This window comes from Pseudoliparis swirei, chromosome 21, assembly GCF_029220125.1.
Source record: "Pseudoliparis swirei isolate HS2019 ecotype Mariana Trench chromosome 21, NWPU_hadal_v1, whole genome shotgun sequence".
In the NCBI taxonomy this organism is placed as follows: Eukaryota; Metazoa; Chordata; class Actinopteri; order Perciformes; family Liparidae; genus Pseudoliparis; species Pseudoliparis swirei.
This window is the reverse complement of record NC_079408.1, coordinates 16,642,639-16,664,742: the sequence shown is the minus strand read 5'-3', so window position 1 is coordinate 16,664,742 and position 22,104 is coordinate 16,642,639. Positions and strand designations below refer to the sequence as shown.

The 22,104-nt window shown below is 42.6% G+C and overlaps 1 protein-coding gene across 14 annotated transcripts in view; it reads right to left on the bottom strand.

The window, feature by feature from the left end:
* camk2d1 (calcium/calmodulin-dependent protein kinase (CaM kinase) II delta 1) overlaps positions 1-22,104 on the bottom strand; it is a 94,191-nt gene that overhangs the window by 10,556 nt on the left and 61,531 nt on the right. For 3 of the 14 annotated variants that reach the window (XM_056442945.1, XM_056442947.1, XM_056442946.1), the window contains exons 9-16: positions 20,817-20,911; positions 19,884-20,006; positions 19,713-19,796; positions 19,580-19,622; positions 13,061-13,098; positions 10,285-10,338; positions 8,682-8,726; positions 7,703-7,751 (exon numbers count right to left, since the gene is read on the bottom strand). In XM_056442945.1, the coding sequence (XP_056298920.1) occupies positions 7,703-7,751; positions 8,682-8,726; positions 10,285-10,338; positions 13,061-13,098; positions 19,580-19,622; positions 19,713-19,796; positions 19,884-20,006; positions 20,817-20,911 (531 nt within the window). Of the gene's footprint in view, positions 1-7,702; positions 7,752-8,681; positions 8,727-10,284; positions 10,339-13,060; positions 13,102-19,579; positions 19,623-19,712; positions 19,797-19,883; positions 20,007-20,816; positions 20,912-22,104 lie in introns of all 14 variants that reach the window. The other 11 variants (XM_056442951.1, XM_056442952.1, XM_056442950.1 and 8 more) reach the window with 5 other exon arrangements.

The window sequence follows — 22,104 nt, the reverse complement described above, 5'->3', positions numbered from 1 at the left end:
CCTGTTCCCATGATTGTCTGCTGCTGTGAGTACTTAATTTACTTAAGGAGAGCAGTTTATCATAAATATAGCTTGATTTTTTCCTCTTCAGCTGGCAGACTTGGTGAAACACTGATTCAATCAGCTCTGGTCCACGACCTTCTTTGTATTGGGGTACAGAGTTTAAGAAACTACGAATTTGTAAGAAACGGAAAAACTGTGTTTTGGGTAGCCCATACTCATCCTGAAGTTGCTTAAAAGACTTTATGGTACCACTCCATGTGTGTCCATTCTTTAAAACCATGGTCAATACAGGAAGGGATACAATTGGGGTTATTAACAATCGGTGCATAAAAAGAGTATTTTCTATCGATAAAAAACATCTTTTTTTCCATATTCCATGTGCTTAGAATGTTACTTACTTAAAGTTGTCACTAGTGCCTATTGTTTGTTTAACAGTATTTAAGAAAGGTGCACTTGATAATGACTTACATCCTTGCATTTCAAAGTCCAACCATATTCATTTGGGGTCTTGTGCCACCCATTCAGATACATTTTTCATTTGTATTGACCAGAAATAATACTGAAAACTTGGTACTGCTAGACCCCCATTTACACGGGCAGTTGGAGTTTTTCTAATCTTATTTTAGGGTGTTTGTTTTTCCAAATAAATTTAGATACGGTTTTATGCAAATCTATAAAAAAGTTATTTGGAATGTCATTAGGTATCATTTGCAAGGGGTACAACATTCTAGGGAGTATATTCATTTTAATAACAGCTATGCGTCCCAGCCAAGAAATTGGGAGCGGCAGCCATCTAAGTAAGTCCAGTTTAATCTGTTTAAGGATAGGAGACAGGTTCATCTTCACCAGGTCTTCCAATTTGTAGCAGACGTGGATTCCCAGGTATTTAAAGCCATTGGGAGATGGATTAAAAGGGGATGTTATACTGTTGTCCGGGTCTCTACTGCTTCCAAGTGGTAGGGCAGTTGATTTACCCACATTGATTTTATAGCCAGAGAAACTACCAAATTCATTAATTAATTCGAGCACAGAGGGAATGGATTGTTTAGGTTTATGGAGAAATAGCAATATATCATCTGCATACAGTGAGATAATGTGCTCCATTTTCCCCACTGTTAATGCCTTTAATAAGTGGATGTATTCGAATAGCCTTGGCCAGAGGTTCAGTGACAGTTGTAAACAGAAGTGGGGACAGTGGACAACCTTGACGAGTGCCACGCCCAAGATTGAACCGTGGTGAAGTGAGACCGTTTGCCATAACCATTGCTTGTGGAGAGGTGTACAGTCATTTTACCCAGCTTATAAATGTATCGCCCAGGGAAAAAGTTTCCAAGACGTTCAACATGTATCTCCATTCGATACGATCAAATGCTTTCTCAGCATCCAAGGAGACCACCATAGACTCTAGAGGGTTATTTTTGGCATGTTGAATGACCCCCAATAAGCGCCTCACATCAGCAAAAGAATGACGACCCTGCACAAATCCTGTTTGGTCATGCCCAATGATGGTGGGGAGGATAGGGTCGAGTCTTTTGGCTAAGAGCTTGGCCAATATTTTGTTTTCCACGCATTGTAAACTGATCGGTCTATCTGAAGAAGGTTCTTCTGGGTTTTTCCCTTGCTTTGGTATTAAGATAACTGCAGCCGTATTTATTGATTCAGGTAGTTTTTTATCTGAGAAGCAGTATTCATACATTTTACTTGACAGTTGGGTGAAAATATCTTTAAATTCTTTATATATTTCAGGAGGAAAGCCATCTGGACCAGCTGCTTTACCAGAGGGGATGTCATTGATAGCTTCCTTTATCTCTGCCATTGTCATTGGCTTATTTAAAGACTGTTGTTGTTGCTCATTAGCTTGGGGTAGGTTTAAATTATCCAAAGAGACGTATATTTGAGAGTCACTTTTATGCGTTTCTGATGTATATAATAATTTATAATAATTTGTAAATATGGTATTAATTTCCTCTAACTTAAAACAACGTATTCCATTCGAGTCTTTCAGACATGAGACCGAGTTATGGTTATTTTGATTACTTAAAAGTTTTGAGAGTAAATTACCTGGTTTATTTCCATATTCATACAGCTTTTGCTTTTTAGAAAATAATACTTTCTCAACTTTTTGGGTTATTAAAGTGTTAAGAGCAGCCCTTACAACAATATTTTGTTCGTAGTTTTCTTTAGTTGAATGTTGTTTGTGTTTCTGTTCACAACATAGTAATTCTGCCTCCAGGTTTTTCTGTTCAGATAACATTTTCTTTTTCTTTCCACTAAAAATGAAATAATTAGCCCCCTCAAATATGCTTTAGTAGTTTCCCAGAGTATTGAGGGATTTACAGAGTCATTGTCATTGATTTCCAAAAACACTGAAAACTCTTTCCTGATGTCGCAGAATTCTGGGTCTGATAAAATGGCCTTGTTACATTGCCATCTATAGTTGTGTACCGAGCTTTGCAAAGTTAAAATGAGAGTAATCGGGGCGTGGTCTGAGATGTGAATTGAGCTAATCTTACAATTTAGAATTGTGGATGCTAATGTGCGTGGAATAAGGACGTAATCTAGCTTAGAGTAAGAGTTATGGGGATTTGAGTAAAATGTAAAGTCTTTTATTGTGGGATTTTTCAAATGCCATATATCTACCCATCCCTTTTCATTCATTATTTTGACAATGGTTTTAGAACTCTGGCTGAGACGTTTAGCCTGGGGGGACCTATCTAGATTTGAATTTAAGATATAGTTCCAATCTCCCCAATAATGGTATTTGGACATGTATAAGCCAGTCTTTTTTTAGTGTATTATGCTCCGCCTTACTTAAATGGGTCTCCTGTAATAGAGCAATATCTGTTCTCTCTTTTTTAAGGTAGTTCAGGATTTTAAATTTTTTTGGGGGGTTATTGGCACCTTGGATGTTCCAACTGTGGATTCTCAACTCATCGGATCTTGACATCCTCCATTAGTAAGAGATAAGTTAATTTCTGTGCTATTTTGTTTAGTGTAATTTCACTTAGTTTTCTGTGTAGGGGCCTGGTACTAAGCGTTAGAGGCCAAATGGGAAGATGACAAGATTCACAATAAAAACACATTGAAACGATAACAACCACCAAAAAATAAGACATAGAACACAACATATACCCTTTCCCCTCCCCGAAGTTCCAACTTAAGGAGTTTCCAGAGAGCATCCTAGCCCTTACTCTGGCATACTCCATGTAGAGCATTCCCTAACATTCATGCGGCTATGTGTCAGTTTTCTATTTTTATTTTTTATTTTTTTTATGGCAGCTGATAAGTAGTATCGACTAAATGTACTCAGCCTCAATCCACAAGATGAGAGCAACAATAACAAACAGATCAAAATAAGTGGACACAAATATTAAATTGTTGCTTTCAACAAGTCATCATTGTATTAGTATTATCCTGTGGATAATTAACCATCCCTTTTCTTACATAATTAAATTCAACACCTGCATCTCATATATTTGAGTGAGTATACTTTAGTTCAGCTTTAATTTCAGGCCTACAATTCCTCTCCCACTTAGACAAACGCTCTATATTTTTCTACTTTAATCTAATCATTAAGACAAATTAAAATTCGGTAGAGGAGTTAAACAAATAAATAAAAATAATATTTATTATACGTGTATACATATATACATATACATACACACATACATACATAAGACCCTTTTATAAATGGGTTATGAAGCTGCACAACCATTTGGAAGATCCAAACTTTATTCCAACATTCACACATACATCAGGAACATTATTGTGTGTGCGTCTTGTAGAGGGACTGCTTGAACTGTACAAGGAGCCACTTGCACATTTCTACTATAAAGAAAGAAATGTACACTTAATTGATCTTTGTGGGTAAATTCGTCTCTGCATTGACCTGTCCTTAGTTATGAAGGAATAACTGGGGGTTCAGTGTCTTGCTCAAGGACACATCAACATGAACCAGTCACATCATTATACAAACAGGCACTGAAAATAATGGACCAGAAACCAATAACCACACATCACTGTTTAATTTTACATAAATACAAGCTTTTAAGTTTCGACAGCTTCATTAAGTTTTCCTTTCTAAAACTCATCTTTAGATGTGCAAACAACATAGCACCTTCTGTACTCTGTCTTAGTGTGACAAAAACGTGCACCAGGAGAGTGGCCACTAGGGGATCAGTGGGTGGCAACTGCACAGCAGAGATGTGCAAAACCACTTTCGGTCAGTCATGTTTCTCAACAAAAGGGACCCGATTCTGGAACGACTTACCAACGGAACTAAAAACACAAACTGAACTGAAAACATTTAATAGCAAGGTAAAACTCTGGCTAAAAGTAAACCAGGGATGTCAACACTGAAACACACGCGCCAGCCTGCACACACGCACACGCACACACTCAATTTAATGGGTTTTTATTGTATTGTACGGGTTTTATTGTATTGTATTAACTGTGTTTAGTTTAGAGGATCTACTGCCTGTGTTGCTCTTGTATATATCTTATTATCTTATGATGTGTATGGTTAGGTGTATGAACACTCAGTCTATGCATGGATGTTTTGTCAGGTCTTCTCTGTGTATGGAGAGCTGTCTGCACACATACACCACTTTTAGATTAGTTTTAGATCTAGACATGTTTCTTGTTTCTGTTTTGTTTTGTTTTAGAAAGGCCTGACCAGGGACTGGGGTTGCAAATTAGCCAATTGGCTAGAAACCTTCTGTATCACATGTACACTTTGTGTAATAATGTGCGCTGCTTTGTCCCTGACAAATAAAATAATAAAAATTTAAAAAAAAAATAACTATGGGGAGAGCGGGGATCGAACCAGGAACCTCGTGGTTACGGGACAACCACGATGATACGGTTGTTTCACTTCATCACATGCTAATCCTAAACCTGTGACAGACAGCACATCTCTGTTTGAAGTAGTCCGATTAGTCAGTAATGCAGTATGCAACACAACAACTATATTAAGATGTTTTATGTAATGTTATTTGTGTAAGCACACTTCCAACAGACCGTAGAGCTGCGTCCACCTCATTCACAATCAATAGACCGATGGTTCATAGATCCAGAAGTAGCTACAGTATGGAGGACAATGATCACGGGGGTGTGATGCTTGTGATCAACCCCTCCGTCAACACTTCTCGGCTCGCGAGGCAGAGCGATGCGCGCGCCAACATCGGAGCTCTGCCGTGATGCGCGCGGACACATCCGCGCACACGGGTGAGCACACTCTCACTAGCACCCCCCCCCCCCCCCGTCGACAACGCTCGCCGTGGGTCCCTTTCCTATCTCAGGGGGGGCATCGTTAAGGAGCTAAGCTTAGGGCACCATCATGGATAGCAGCGGCACTAGTCCCGCCCCCCTGAAGCTGTAAACATAGGGGAAACACTGGAGATATTAAATCTCATTTGTCGGACATGCTGTTGTAGTAAATAAATGTCAGCAACCGGTTAGCAACCAGAAAACAGACGAAACAACACAATCACAAATCAATTCCACTCTCTGGACAGAAGAACTCAGCTCAAAGGTCCTTAAACTCTGTTACTCTGGAGCTTTTGCACTGCAGCTGTCGGTCGTCTGCTCAATGTAACAGAAGACTTGAGCTATAGCTGGTTGAGACAACAGCGGCCCGACCTCAAGTCTACTTTAAGTTCAGGTTTTGTTGTATTGACATCAAACTGACTTAAAACGTGACGCGTGGGACTTATGAGTATTTAATACAACCTTAATATTTGCCTGATTATCTAGTTGTTTTATCTAGTAATGCCACCGTTATTGTTTGTGAGCTTTCACTACATTTCAATCTAATTCCTCTTATGCACTAGCTGCTAGAACTGTAGAATATCAATCAAGAGTAGAAACTCCAGAGGGGTGGCGGGACTTCCAGTTCTGGCATTTCATTTGACTCTCCACGGTGGGACTGATCTGCACGACAATCTGTGCCGACCTCACATACTGTAGCTAACGGCGTGCACCTAAAGTTTCCCAGAAGGAAATTGCACCGACGCTACTTTGGTTCAGCATTACGTGCGTCCATCTACATATGGTGTGTTCTGCTGGTGGCTCCGTTTGCCTGGCCCTGACCCCATACCCTGACCCCCATACCGTGAACCCCATATAGTGAACCCATACCCTGACCCCCATACCGTGAACCCCATAGAGTGAACTCCATACCGTGAACCCATACCCTGACCCCCATACCGTGAACCCCATACCGTGAACCCCATAGAGTGAACTCCATACCCTGACCCCCATACCGTGAACCCCAGAGTGAACTCCATACCCTGACCCCCATACCGTGAACCCCATACCGTGAACCCATACCCTGACCCCCATACCGTGAACTCCATACCGTGAACCCATACCCTGACCCCCATACCGTGAACCCCATACCGTGAACCCCATAGAGTGAACTCCATACCGTGAACCCATACCCTGACCCCCATACCGTGAACCCATACCCTGACCCCCATACCGTGAACTCCATACCGTGAACCCATACCCTGACCCCCATACCGTGAACCCCATAGAGTGAACTCCATACCCTGACCCCCATACCGTGAACCCCATACCGTGATCCCATACCCTGACCCCCATACCGTGAACCCCATACCGTGAACCCATACCCTGACCCTCATACCGTGAACCCCATAGAGTGAACTCCATACCGTGAACCCATACCCTGACCCCCATACCGTGAACCCCATAGAGTGAACTCCATACCCAGACCCCCATACCGTGAACCCCATACCGTGAACCCATACCCTGACCCCCATACCGTGAACCCATACCCTGACCCCCATACCGTGAACCCCATACCGTGAACCCCATAGAGTGAACTCCATACCGTGAACCCATACCCTGACCCCCATACCGTGAACCCCATAGAGTGAACTCCATACCCTGACCCCCATACCGTGAACCCCATACCGTGAACCCATACCCTGACCCCCATACCGTGAACTCCATACCGTGAACCCTTACCCTGACCCCCATACCGTGAACCTCATACCGTGAACCCCATAGAGTGAACTCCATACCCTGACCCCCATACCGTGAACCCCATACCGTGAACCCATACCCTGACCCCCATACCGTGAACTCCATACCGTGAACCCATACCCTGACCCCCATACCGTGAACCCCATAGAGTGAACTCCATACCGTGAACCCATACCCTGACCCCCATACCATGAACCCCATACCGTGAACCCATACCCTGACCCCCATACCGTGAACTGCATAGAGTGAACTCCATACCGTGAACCCATACCCTGACCCCCATACCGTGAACCCCATATAGTGAACCCCATACCGTGAACCCAATACCCTGACCCCCATACCGTTTAGCAGAAACACACACCGTCACAGCCCTAATGCACATCAGAATCCATTTCATCTGATGGTTCAATTAGAGAACTACAAACAGGCTTCAAAAGGGTCTCTTGTATCCTCCCGTGATCCAGGTGCATGGCTCTGGACCAACCAAGACTTGCAAAATGAAGTAAAATGACCCATGAGAAAGTAAACATAATGAAACTGAAAGATAATAATAAAACACAACCACTGACAGTGTGAGCCAGTCACCCAAACAGGGAAAAGGGAGACAAGCTCTTGACTGTAAAACACGCTTTAAAGACATTAGAGGAGAGAGTTTTAATGAACGCTAACACAAGGGCAGCTGGTACTCTACCTCTCACGTCCTCGTCCTCAATGGTGGTGTTGGCGCTCTCACTGGACTCCTGTAAAGAGACACAGAAGAGTAATGAATAAAAGTGGCACGACAGAAAAGTATTATTATTGTATACATACTGTATATTCCGAAAGCATCAATGGATCTGCTATAAGCTCATTTCAGACAATATTATTGGTCGGTACAGTAAGTAAAACATGTTAATGTAGAAGCACGACGTCAGTCAGTAGACTATGATGGATGTTCAGAATGGATAGTTTGGTAGTAACCATACTTTTTTCCAGAATTTTCTTTCTTAATAGTTTGGTTACAGCAGTTTGGTTAGTAAACTGTCTGGTAACCTTTCTGAACACTCTTGACTTCTTTTTAGAGATGTCGACATGTTCACAGATCTCAGTAACGAGTACCATCTTATTATTACCAGGTCACAACTCAATTGAAGTATCCTATGGATACTGCACGTTGCATGTCACAGTACAATGAGTTTATGGATAACACTAAAGTACAAAGGATGCATTCAACAACAAGCTTCTGATGTATGATACTAAACAAGAACACAAACTGTATGCTACACTATGAGCACCATCATGTCACTGCATAAAGCAACAGATATACACATGTTCCCACATTGTCATCTGACATGAGGATGTTGATCCATACATCTGACAAAATCCCTTTGCCACGCAACCATGATCCATTTTACAATTAAAAAGGAGTTTGTGCTTTTTCAAAAGATTAAAAACACATATTCATTGAGATGTCTAGATCGTACATGATAAAAATCACAAACATATCAAGAATATGAATATAGAAACATTTACAAAAAAATAAGTCAAAGAATTACATGCAACAGTTGATAGCAGCATGCATTATTTCACAGAAAGAGCGTACTCCCTTGTTTTACGTCTCCAGACTCACACACATCATCAGAAGCACATTGACTCTAAGTCTCTAAGCTCCAGACTGATCAGCTGTGTACCTTGTTTCCATCAGCTGGGTTGTGGATAACAGTGGTTTGAGGCTCCTGATCACAGCAGGAAGAGAGGCGTGTGCAGAAAGGAAGTGGACAGAAATGTATTTAGCAAGGCAAAAGAAGAAGAAAACACAAACATGGTGAGGGAAGAAGGTAAAGTGGCTCAATTGCTAATTAGGGGAAAGCCAGTCGGCAGTCACACACACACCCACACCCACACAATGACATTAATCACCATGGAAATGATCAAAATATACCTATATGACTCTAAAGAGACTAAATAAATCATCAACAATGGATAGAATAGAGAGGTAACCAGTACATATTCAGGATGATGTCCTATATCACGTATACATGCAAATGGTTTGCTGTACACTGTGTCCCAGCTGACATGTTAACATCATTAAAGTTCGCTAAACTCTGTGAAGGGAAGCTGTGCTGCTGCAGGTGAACGGTCCCACTAAGGACCATGTTCTCTACCTGGTCCTGTGTTCTGTCAGGGTTATACTGCAGTATACTTTACGATAAAGAGGATGTTTGGCCTTGTTTGCATACACCGTTTTTAGATGCTTTGAAATGGATCAGAATATGGTTAGCTTAGCACAGAGACTGGAAGCAGAGGGGAACAGCTAGCCTGGTTCTGTTCAACGTTGAAGAAGACACAGATACTTGTCAAGTTGTATCCTGTTTGTTTACACTGTGCATCAGTTTGTTTACACTGTAAACCAACTGAAATGTTAAAATGTTAACTTAAGAGTGTTGTCAAAGAAAGAGGTTCCAACATCTAACTTCCATCGAAAACCACAATATGTGTGTTTGCATGCAGCTTTAAGGAAAGATGACAAGTCGTCATCATGATTGATATTTATCTTTTCCCAGCAGAAACTCTCATAATGATTACATTGAGTGTAAAGGGGAGGAGTCAACTAGGAGTAATGCTTACAACAAGCAACATCTTAACATTATGCTCTCTAGAAACCAGATAAACAATTCACATTTGGGATCTGAGTCAAGTATTGTGCGGAGCTCCCATTCAAGTCTCTGCCTGGCTCATGGGTTCTGTAGTTTTTAGAGCTATTTGGGGTACCAAACCGAAAAAAATCGATTTTTCAGGAATGAAACAGCATAAAACTATTTTAAAAAATGTCAGCAGTTCTACATAAATAAATATTAAGGATATCCCAAGAAAAGAAAAGGTTATTTACAGTGGTAAGAAATACTTGAGGTGAAAGTGGCTGCCCAAACTACATGAATCCAAACATCTACCAAGTAGTAAACCAGTGCTGTCTTCATGGCAACATCAACAGAGTTGACATGCAATGGCCCAGTGTTGCCATTACAGCCATCATCAACCACACATTAAATATGTATCCCACGTACAGCAATGTGGCAACGAAGTAAAGCAATGCAGAGGTTCTCATGTTACACAACCACTAAAGAACTCTGTGGTTCTTAAGCTTCATGGGAAACAAACAAACAAACACAACAACAACCAAGTGAGAAAGTATGAGGGCTCATGAGCTGCGTGATGGGGACGGGTGCCCTTAAAGTACAGACTGTGACACATTAGACATGCAGACATGCGTGCAGCAAGGCAGGGTCTGTGTACCAGAGTGGGGACGGGCTGTTTGGGACTGGTGACCACATTGGTCTTGTTGTTGATCTGGAGTGACGGACAGGTGAACAGACAGGTAAACGGGACAGAAGTGACAAGACTTAGTGGACACTGCGGGGCTGCTGCTGTGCTCAAGTGTCAGTCTAAAACCGTGTGCATACAATTAATAATCAGAATAATCAGAATAACAATGAACGGAACTCTCCTGCTTCAGTTTGAACACAATTAAACAATATAGCACCTTCATAAAGAGAGGAGTTACTAACCAAGCTGGAGCATAAGGCTGCTCATAGAGATGGATGAACAGAGATAGCTGCAGGGAAACAAATGAGCCAGATGTAGACAGATGATGAATTAAGTAAACTACCCGTGCATCAGCACCATCTTCTGCATGTTCCACAGTGAAATCTAATTACGTGGTTCTGTTTCCTGGACTGTGGCGGTCCATGGGCCAGAAAAGCACTGTACCCCTGGATGGCTGTCGGTGTATGAATGTGCATTCATGTACAAGATGTATACAGTGGGTACGGAAAGTATTCAGACCCCTTTAAAATGGTCACTCTGTTTCATTGCAGCCATTTGTTAAATTTGTCGCTGCCGACCCCCGGTCCCCAGGACCCTTCGGCGCTGCCGACCACCGATACCCGCAACTAGTCGTCGGCGCCGACGACCCCCGATCGGCAGCTGACGGCCGACGCGGCTCTCGGAGCAGTGGAGTGGGAAGAGTGAGCAGAGGCGTCGTCGTGCGGTCTGCTGTGTTGTGAAGTGAGTGATTGAATAAAGTAAATTACGGAATCGAACCATGGTCTTGGAGAATCCTTGGTGCTTTCGGGGGAAACCCACGGGTGACGGCCATGGAACTGTCACAGTATTCAGTTTCAGTTACTTTTTAAAGTTAGTCTAAAATAAGTTGAAAAAGTCTCTATGAAGTAATGGACATCACATTACCCCTGTATTAGCTGCTCTGCACTGGCTTCCTGTAAAATCAAGAATCATGTTTAAAATTCTTCTCCTAACGTCTTGATTGGTGATACTCCTTCATATCTTAAGGAGCTTGTATTACCATATTGCCCCACTAGAGAGCTGCCTCACTGAATGCAGGGCTACTTGAGGTTCCTAGAATCCTAAAAAGTAGAATGGGAGCCAGAGCCTTTAGTTATCAAGCTCCTCTTTTATGGAACCAGCTTCCACCTTCAGTCCTGGAGGCAGACACAGTCACCTCATGCTGGTTCCATAAAAGAGGAGCTTGATAACTAAAGACTTTCCTCTTTGATATAGTCTTATAGTTAGGGTTGAATCAGGTTTGCCTGGTCCAGCCCCTAGATATGCTGCTGTAGGCTTATAGTGTACTCACTAAAACGAAGAAAAGAGATCACATAACTCCTGCACGAGCTGCTCTGCACTGGCTCCCCGTAAAATCAAGACTCAAATTTAAAATATTTCTCCTAACCTACAAAGCATTGATTGGTGATGCTCCATCATATCTTAAGGAGCTTGTAGTACCATATTGCCCCACTAGAGAGCTGCGCTCACTAAATGTGGGGCTACTTGTGGTTCCTAGAGTGTTAAAAAGTAGGATGGGAGGCAGAGCCTTTAGTTATCAAGCTCCTCTTTTATGGAACCAGCTTCACCTTCAGTCCTGGAGGCAGACACAGTCACCTCATTTAAGAGTAGACTGAAGACTTTCCTCTTTGACAGAGCTCATAGTTAGGGCTGAATCAGGTTCACCTGGTCCAGCCCCTTGATATGCTGCTATAGGCTTATAGCTGCCGGGGGACGTTTAGGATACACTGAGCACCTATCTCCTCTTCTCTCTACGTATGGATGAATGTACATCTCTCCATCACACATTTCTAACTCTTCTTCCTCCCTGGAGTCTTTGTGACTTCACGTCTCATCGGGTCCATTGGCTGTGTCTGATGCCTCCTGCCATGGCCCTGCTGATCATTTTCCATAAGACGTCAACATAACTTCAGCTCTCCCATTCGCCTTTTAAGGGTCATTCAATATTAACCCTGAAAAGGTCTTAAGTTTTTCAGTTGAAACCAAACAATAATGATTAAAAAACATATTTAGTTGAAGGTATATGCTGTGCTGATGGTAAATGTAGTCTTATGATTATTATGAAAAATGGATCAGATCAACATTGAGTGGACGGACACGTAGAGCTGAATGTCCCCTTAAGAGCCACTAGATGAGCTGGGTACTCAGCATGAGAACAAGTAATTACAGTGATTGAAGAACACAAATACATGACCTCCACCAACAGGAGCTCATCAGCAGAAAGAGAAACACAGGCAGCTTGATGAAGAGAGGAGTGTGTTGGAAAGGGAAATAAGCGCGAGTCTTTGAAAGAGAAGCCTCATAGGGAAATTATCTAAATCTCCTGTAAACTCTCGGCATCGCTAGTTACCACAAGAGTTTACAGTAAACAGCCTTTCATGATATTTTGGTGATTCAACAGAGAGTCTGGGTAGTCAACATCCGAAACAGCTGTGCTCGGCCCCTAGGTGGTGTCAATGGAGGATTTTCCTCATCTGGAGAATTGCAGAGAGATGAAGCCAATCTGGTCTTTTAATCGTTGGTTATTAGTTTCTAACGTCATCCTTAGCTCAGACAACAGATGTTCTTGCTTCTCTTGCACAGATTGACAATGCAGAGGGATCATTATTGTAAAATGTGTGCCACACCCATTTGGCCAGAGTGTGTTGACCACATACAGCCTTCAAAGAACAATCTGCTGAGACATCTTTAGTAGAGGAGAACTTACTTTGACGCCATCCGCTTTTTTGTTCAGCAGGCTCTTGGCTACTGTTGAGAAAAAGAGAACAATGCAAGGACATCAGAAACCAGCTGGAAATCACACACACGAGTACAGAGTAGTAAGTCTATACAGAAGCCCGCTGTGCACCAACCACTTCACGTTTCGAACCGCTTTACCCTGCTCAGCGACGCACCCGCTGAGGAGCACACCCTGGTTATCGGGAGCTCTATAGAGCGTATTCACTCACGTTGGGGTCCATGCACGGCATTGTTTTGCTTTTTTTTATGCCGCTCTTCTTTAGAAATGACCATTATATCCTGAAGGAGACACAATTTCAGTTGAAAACGGTGTGCCTTGTGATTATGGTACTGTGCCTCATTGTTGGATGTGGGTCTAATGATTCAGAATATGGGTTTATCAGCTCAACAAGACAGGCTATTACTTCAACTTGTCATGCATCTACTTCGGCTTCACTCGGCGTATGAGCGTTAGGACTGTTCTCATGTGTTTCTGTTGATACATCGGGTTGTGGGCACGTTTCCATTGACACACTCTCGTCAATAATCTCTTTTTGCTTTTTCGCCGAGCGAAAATCAATGTCTTTCACTTGCGCATGGAAACTTGGGAGGAAGCCATGAACATGGCAACTCCGTCGGGCGATGTCTACCTTTACTCTGTGATTCATTTCAAGGTAAAATAAAACACTGGCTACATGGGCACAGCACTCAGCACGGCCACCAAACAGTCACTGCTGGTCCTGAATGAGCGCTGGAAGCGGCTTCATCCAGACACTCGTCCTGGAGGCGGAGCTGTGCGACTACGGATCATATATGAACCCAGACACGGGGTGCTTGATGTGGTATTTCCACAACAAGTATAACGCAGAAATAGTTGTTAATGTCCCATGGTCGATAGCGGAAATGAAAACTGTTTTACAGGAATGTGACCGGGCTATGTGCTGGTAACTAGGGGTAACTAGCGAATTAACCACAAAGTGTTGAGCGAGTAAAATCAGGTAAAAAAGCGTTGCGAATATTCAATTCCAACCGCTGAAATCTTTCTTTGGTAATGCAGAAGGACATGAGGTTGCTGGGCTCTCCCATAATCAAACAGCGGACACGATAGGTCAACTTCTTCTGCCATTTAATAAGTAGACCCCAAGATGGCGCGATTGAGATGCTGACGTCACGTGAATATGCTCTATAGTCAGGAACGTGACAATAGCGAAGCCGCGGACCACAGTCGTGTGCCTCCCAGGGGCCAGAGCGGGCGACGTGGAGTCTTGTTTGAAACTGCTGGCTAAGGATAAGCGGAGATACAGTCAGATTGTAATACACGCCGGTGGTAATGACTCCCGACTACGCCGGTCGGAGGTCACTAAAATTAATGTGGAATCGATGTGTGCTTATGCCAAGACGTTGTCGGACACCGTAGTTTTCTCTGGTCCTCTCCCAAATTTGCTGACTGACGAATTGTTTAGCCGAATGTCGTCTTTCAACCGCTGGCTGTCGAGGTGGTGCCCAGCGAATAATGTGGGCTACGTAGACAACTGCAAGACTTTCTGGGAAAAACCTGATGAGGAGAGACGGCATCCATCCCACGTTGGACGGAGCGCGTCTCATTTCTGCAAACATGACCAAGTTGATCACCGGACTTAATCCATGACAACCAAGGGTTCAGATCAGGAACCGGGAGCAGAGTTGTAGTCTTACACCCTTCTCTGCTCTTCCATTCGAGCAGTTACCCACCCATGAGTCTAGAGTAGAGACTGTGTCTGTCCCACGGCCACTTCAATTAAATAAATCAAAAGTAAGCAGAAGAAGAGTTGTACACAATAACCTTATACAAGTTAACAACATTATTTCAGCAGCGCAACAAAACAGGACTATTAAATATGGTCTCCTAAATATTAGACCTCTGTCATCTAAAGCTGTGTTACTAAATGATTTAATATCAGATAATCACATTGATTCATGTTGTCTAACTGAAACCTGGCTGAGTCATGAAGAATATGTCTGCCTAAATGAATCGACTCCTCCAAGTCATATTAATACTCACATTCCTCGAGGAGGTGGAGTAGCAGCCATCTTTGACTCGAGCCTATTAATAAATCCTAAACCTAAATTAAACTACAACTCATTTGAAAGCCTTGTTCTTAGTCTCTCACATCCAACCTGGAAAACACTACAGCCAATTCTATTTGTGATTCTGTACCGGCCACCAGGTCCATATTCAGAGTTTATATCTGAATTTTTAGAATTTATATCAAGTCTGGTTCTTAAAACTGATAAAGTTATGATTGTAGGAGATTTTAATATTCATGTGGATGTTGATAATGATTGCCTTAGTGCTGCATTCATCTCATTGTTGGACTCGATCGGCTTTTTCTCATAACTTTTGAGTTTATACTATCGGAGTGTACACCGTTAGTCAAAAGTTTCTACACCAGATGTCTAACTGACAGTGCTGTAGCTAAATTTAAAGAAGCGATTCCTTCTGCATTTGATTCAATACCACGTCTCAATATAACAGAGGACTCCTGGTCTAACTTTAGTCCGTCCCAGATTGATCATCTTGTTGATAGTGCCACAGGCTCTCTGAGAATGACACTGGACTCGATAGCCCCTCTGAAGAAGAAGACAGTGAGGAAGAGGAGGTTTGCTCCCTGGTATAACCCTCAGACCCGCAAACTGAAGCAAACGTCACGAAAGCTTGAAAGCATTTGGCGTTCAACTAATCTGGAAGAATCCCGCTTGGTTTGGCGAGATAGTCTTAAAATGTATAAGGCCCTCCGTCATGCCAGAGCAGCCTATTACTCATCAGTAATAGAGAAAAATAAGAACAACCCCAGGTTTCTCTTCAGCACTGTAGCCAGGCTGACAGAGTCACAGCTCTGTGGAGCCGAGTATTCCTATAGACCTCAGTGGTAATGACTTTATGAACTTCTTTAATGAAAAGATGTTAACTATTGGGGACAAGATTAATAATCTCTTGCCCTTAACCAGTGCCAATCTGTTCTCAAATGGAATGGCCTTGGAAACCGCTGTATGCCCTGGTGTATATTTGGATGGCTTTTCTCCCATCAACCGTGACCAATTATCTTCAACGGTTTCTACTTCGATCACGTCTACCTGTCTCTTGGACCCCATCCCGACGAGGCTGCTTAAAGACGTTTTGCCTTTAATTGGCAGCTCTCTATTAGATATTATCAATGTGTCTTTGTTAACAGGCCACGTACCACACTCCTTCAAAGTGGCTGTTATTAAACCTCTCCTGAAGAAGCCCACTCTGGATCCAGAGGTGTTGGCTAACTACAGACCGATCTCTAACCTCCCCTTCCTCTCCAAGATCCTTGAGAAAGTGGTCGCAAATCAGTTGTGTGACTTTCTACATCATAATAGTTTATTTGAGGAGTTTCAGTCAGGATTTAGAAAACACCACAGCACCGAGACATCACTGGTGAAAATTACAAATGACCTCTTAATGGCAGCAGATAAAGGACTCATCTCTGTACTGGTCTTGTTAGACCTTAGTGCTGCATTCGACACCATTGACCATGAAATCCTATTTCAGAGACTGAATCAGTCGATTGGCATTTCAGGCACCGCACTAAATTGGTTTAAATCCTATTTATCAGATCGATCTCAGTTTGTATTTGTAAACGATGAAGCCTCGATAACCACCAACGTTAGTCACGGAGTTCCACAAGGTTCTGTGCTTGGACCAATTTTATTTACCTTCCTTTGGGCAATATTATCAGGAAATACTCCATAAACTTTCATTGTTATGCAGATGATACTCAACTATATCTATCGATAAAACCAGAGGAGACCAACCAACTCAGTAAAATTCAAGCATGTCTTAAAGACATAAAAACATGGATGACCTGCAACTTCTTGATGTTGAACTCAGACAAAACCGAAGTAATTGTACTCGGCCCTGAGCACCTCAGAGATCAATTATCTGGTGATGTGGTTTCTGTAGACAGCATTGCCCTAGCATCCAACACCACTGTAAAGAATCTGTTATCTTTGATCGGGACTTGTCCTTTAACTCCCACGTAAAGAAAATCTCAAGGACTGCATTCTTTTATCTACGTAATATTTCAAAAGTCAGGCACATCTAGTCTCAAAAAGAGGCAGAAAAATTGGTTCACGTGTTCGTTACTGGATTACTGCAACTCCTTATTATCAGGCTGCTCTAATAAGTCTCTTAGGTCCCTCCAGTTGATCCAGAATGCTGCAGCTCGTGTTCTCACTAAAACTAAGAAAAGAGATCACATCACTCCTGCACTAGCTGCTCTGCACTGGCTCCCCGTAAAATCAAGAATCACTTTTAAAATTCTTCTCTTAACCTACAAAGCCTTGATTGGTGATGCACCATCATATCTTAAGAAGCTTGTAGTACCATATTGCCCCACTAGAGAGCTGCGCTCACTAAATGCGGGGCTACTTGTAGTTCCTAGAGTCTTAAAAAGTAGAATGGGAGCCAGAGCCTTTAGTTATCAAGCTCCTCTTTTATGGAACTAGCTTCCACCTTCAGTACGGGAGGCAGACACAGTCACCTCGTTTAAGAGTAGACTGAAGACTTTCCTCTTTGACAGAGCTTATAGTTAGGGCTGAATCAGGTTCACCTTGTCCAGCCCCTTGATATGCTGCTATAGGCTTATAGCTGCTGGGGGACGTTTTAGGATGCACTGAGTACCTATCTCCTCTTTTCTCTCTCCTTATGGATGAATTTTCATCTCTCAATCACACGTTACTAACTCTGCTTTCTCCCCGGAGTCCTTTTGACTTCACGTCTCATGGGGTCATCGGACCCTATGAGACGGCATAGATCCTATCTGCCTGATGGATCATCGAGGTCTGGGTCGTGGAATTCCTGCTCCTGACTACGCCACTGTCCTGTTGAGACTCCGCCCACTGTTGAGACTCCATCCACTCCTCCTCCCCACCGCCATCTGCCTGATGGATCGTGGAGGTCTCCATCGTGGAATATGCCTACTATGAACTATTCATACACTCTGTCATATTCATTGAATGTATTTTAACTTTAAATCTGTCCTTCTGTACACATGACATCTATTGTTCTGTCCATCCTGGAGAGGGATCCTCCTCTGTTGCTCTCCTAAAGGTTTCTTCCCTTTTTTCCCCCTGAAGGGTTATTTGGGAGTTTTTCCTGATCCGATGTGAGGTTTTGGGGCAGGGATGTCTATGTGTACAGATTGTAAAGCACTCCGAGACAAATTTGTAATTTGTGAAATTGGGCTATACAAATAAACTGAATTGAATTGAAAACTGAATTTGTGAAGCCCAACAGCTGTTCAGTGAACATGCAATACCAGAGACACAAACAGATGAGTTCAGGGAGAGATCTCTAAGATAGTCAGGGGTGAATCAACATGTTCATCTCGAAAGAAAGTACAACTCAAACTCAATGTTTTCATCAGGTGGATTTGTTTTGATTCATATCAGTTGTTGTTTGTATTATATCACTACTGCTGATCAAACATCATACTTTCAAACTGCAGTGACAGCCCAGATGTTAGTCCCTGTACGAGAAGTCTAAGAAGGATCCCTGGTCCTCTACAATTAAATCAACACGTTCTGTTCTGTTGATTTCTGCTACTGTCAATAACAAACAAATATGTTACTCAGGAAACAAAGTGTGGCAATACTATTGATAATCACAATAACAGGATGGACTTAAATGTGACTATATAAGGTGAGTTGTTTACTTCTCTTCCAATATGGCCACAAAAACTGGTGCTAGTAAATATCCTCACTGTGAAAAAGAGCTCTTACCTCACACAGGAGTTACCGGACAGAGGGCAGGAAGAAGAAAATAGAAGTTAGCAGTATGGTCACTGTCATAACACGGCCAACTGACAGCTCAGAACATACACAAACTAGAACGGGCACTCGGTAGAGTGCATAGCTTCGCATATCACAAGATTGGGCATTGAATTATGAACATGTTGGCATTAGTTGCATGCCAATTGGATAGAAATTGACTGCGCTATGGTAAAAAGAAGATTTGGACCTTTTCATGACCTTGACCTTTGACCCGATCGATCCCAACATCTAATCAAATGGTCCCCGGATAATAACCAACCATCCCACCAAATTTCATGCGATTCGGTTTAATACTTTTTGAGTTATGCGAGTAACACGCATACAAATAAATAAATAAATACACGGCGATCAAAACATAACCTTCCGCATTTTCAATGCGAAGGTAATAACATGGACTTGTCTCCCATTTGAATTATCAATGATGTTTCATTCAGTTTGAAAATGTTTCCCTCTGCAGGGACCTGGAGATGGGACTGCATCCACCTGTCTGCTCATTCAGTCTCGGGTCATAGCAACTGAAGAAGCCCATTGGTTGCCCTCAGAAGATAAGCATATAAACACAACTACAAGGGAAGGAAGTGTCCACAGGGACTAGAAGAACAGTATGTAGCACGTTCTTCTATTTAATAAAGAACTAGCAGGACATCAGTCTTCAGCAGTCCAGTTCTACCTGAGAAGTTGCGAGTGGCCAGCATAGTAGTCAGGATAGCACCCTAGGGAGAGAGACGTGGACAGTGAGCAGGACAAAATCCCTTGTTTACATTGCTGTAAAGACCAGATGCCCCATCTGGAATGTCACACACCTTGAGTTTCCTCCTCGCGTTGAACTTCTTCAGGCACTCCACCGTCTCCTGTCTGTGCATCATGGAGGCCACAGTGGAGCGTTGCTGTGAACACAAACAGAGTGTTCGCTGTGATACCTTTGTTTACAGGCAAGGTGTGTGTGTTAGTGTGTGTGTGTGAGTGACACCTACACAGATCCAGGGGTGTTTGAGTACATCGGTGGCCGTCACTCTCTTGGCTGGGTTAATGGTGAGCATCTTGTTGATCAGGTCTTTAGCTTCTGGAGTTACTGTGTCCCACTCAGGAGACGGGAACTGTTTGAGGGATGACATCATAGTGTTCACTAAGACGGTATGAAATGCCATGCAGGCCATTATTTTTCATTCACTGGTACAGAAACAGGGAAGTTGTCTATTTCCATAATCCATTTTAGAGGTATTTTGGGCTAGGGTCTGGGTATTGAATATCCATAACTTTGGAGACCAACCAAAATATGTTGGTGGCGTCGCATTTTGAAAAGTTTCAAGTGCTCAAATCCATTATGAGAAACTGTCATTTTGTACCGATTCTGATGGTCAAAAGTTTCTGGTGAACATGCACGATTTCATCTGATTGTTGATTTTCCCCAAATGTATGTAGGACATGGACATGCATCAGATGTATGGTTGAGGCCTGATTAAAGGGTTCAATTAATTTACTTTCTCATAAAACAATAAAGCTGTCAGTGCATTGATAAACCTTCATTGTTTCCTTCTATGTTGGCTGGTTTCAGTCTACTTCCTCTTTTTTTGCCACCTTGCTACTTTTCTTGAAGTGTTAGCAGCCACCAAATGTAGAGTTGTGGAACAACAGGAGCATATTGGATCATTTCATTTGTGTGCTCATGTGTGTGTATGTACAAAACGGGGACCCACTCATCAAAACAAATAGTGGTTTAACCACACAAGTTCTCTTTGTAACATTACCAACGTGAAGTGATGTATTGGCTTGATATGATAATGAAATGTTTCACACAAAGCCAGTGCTGTGGGAGTGTTTGAGATGATGTAGCACATGCCCAGTATGTTGCGAGACTGAGAGAGAGAGAGTGTGTGTGTGTGTGTGTGTGTCAGTACAAAACTCACATCATAAGCTCCAGCTTTGATCTGCTGGTAGAGTCTGTGCTGGTCCTCATCCCAGAATGGAGGGTATCCCACCAGGAGGATGTAGAGGATCACACCTGCACACACACACACACCATTGTGATCCATAAATACACGTCAGAGCTGACATGGCGATAATGCACCAATAAGCTGAATGCCAACTGCCGTAAAACAAGAAGCTTTGCAGCATTCATTCTAATAAATGCTGTGCATATGATGTCAAATTGGTGAAGATGTCTCCTGACCACCGGATTAAGATAAGAATTGAAGAACAAACATTTTTAGTAGAGATGCACCGATCAGGTTTTTTGGTGCCGATCACCGATCACTGAAATCAGTATCTGCCGATCTACCGATCACCGATCACGGTGTCGATTGAAGCATTCTATTTATTGTGTAGCATTATTGCCTAGGACTATGAGGAAATACATATATAAAGCACCTCAAACATTAAAGAAATTACCGATTTCTTTAAACATTTAGGACTTTTACTTTGAAAAATGTCCTAATTGATACATTAAAATTGATTGATTGCCAGTGTAGGGGATTTCAGATATGTATAGAACACATCTGCATTATTCATTTCCTGGAACTCTTGGGGAAATCTATATACAGGACTTTTTTTAACATACAAAAGTCTGACTTATTTTTATAAACTCTTCCTTGGTCCAGTAAAAATGTTTTAATGTTAGCATAATTTAAGCTAAATCTCAGAACCGATCTATAAAGATACAAAATCAGTTCATTGTTTACTTTTATATGTTAGTGTATGATTAGTCTTATTTTGATAAACGGATGTTGTTTCACGTGGTTCTTTACGCTAACTTTGCAAAACCGGATGTTGTCACATAAATCCTTCCGCTAACTTTATCAAAACCCTCGCGCGCTCCCGATAGAATGCGTTTACCGTCAACATCAGTCTATAGGGGCTCAGACATGGAAGTGTCGGCTAAGTTGACCGCAGTGATTCAACTCGGGGGACGGGGACGCCGCTCGGTGCGTGAGGATCCCCTCGTGGACCTCTCACTCTGCCGGCCCTCGCCGGGCGCATCGTCTCCGTTGCGGTGCGCCGCGATTGAAACGTCTCCGATAGTTCTCGCAGATGCTACGTCATCTGATCGGCCAATTTGATCGGCCGTTTTGAGAACGCCGATCAAAACCGATAATGGGAATATCGGCCAATATGGATCGGAGCCGATCAGATCGGTGCATCCCTAATTTTTAGGATTTCCTGATGAAGACCAGTGTGGTAACAAACGCAAGTTACGTA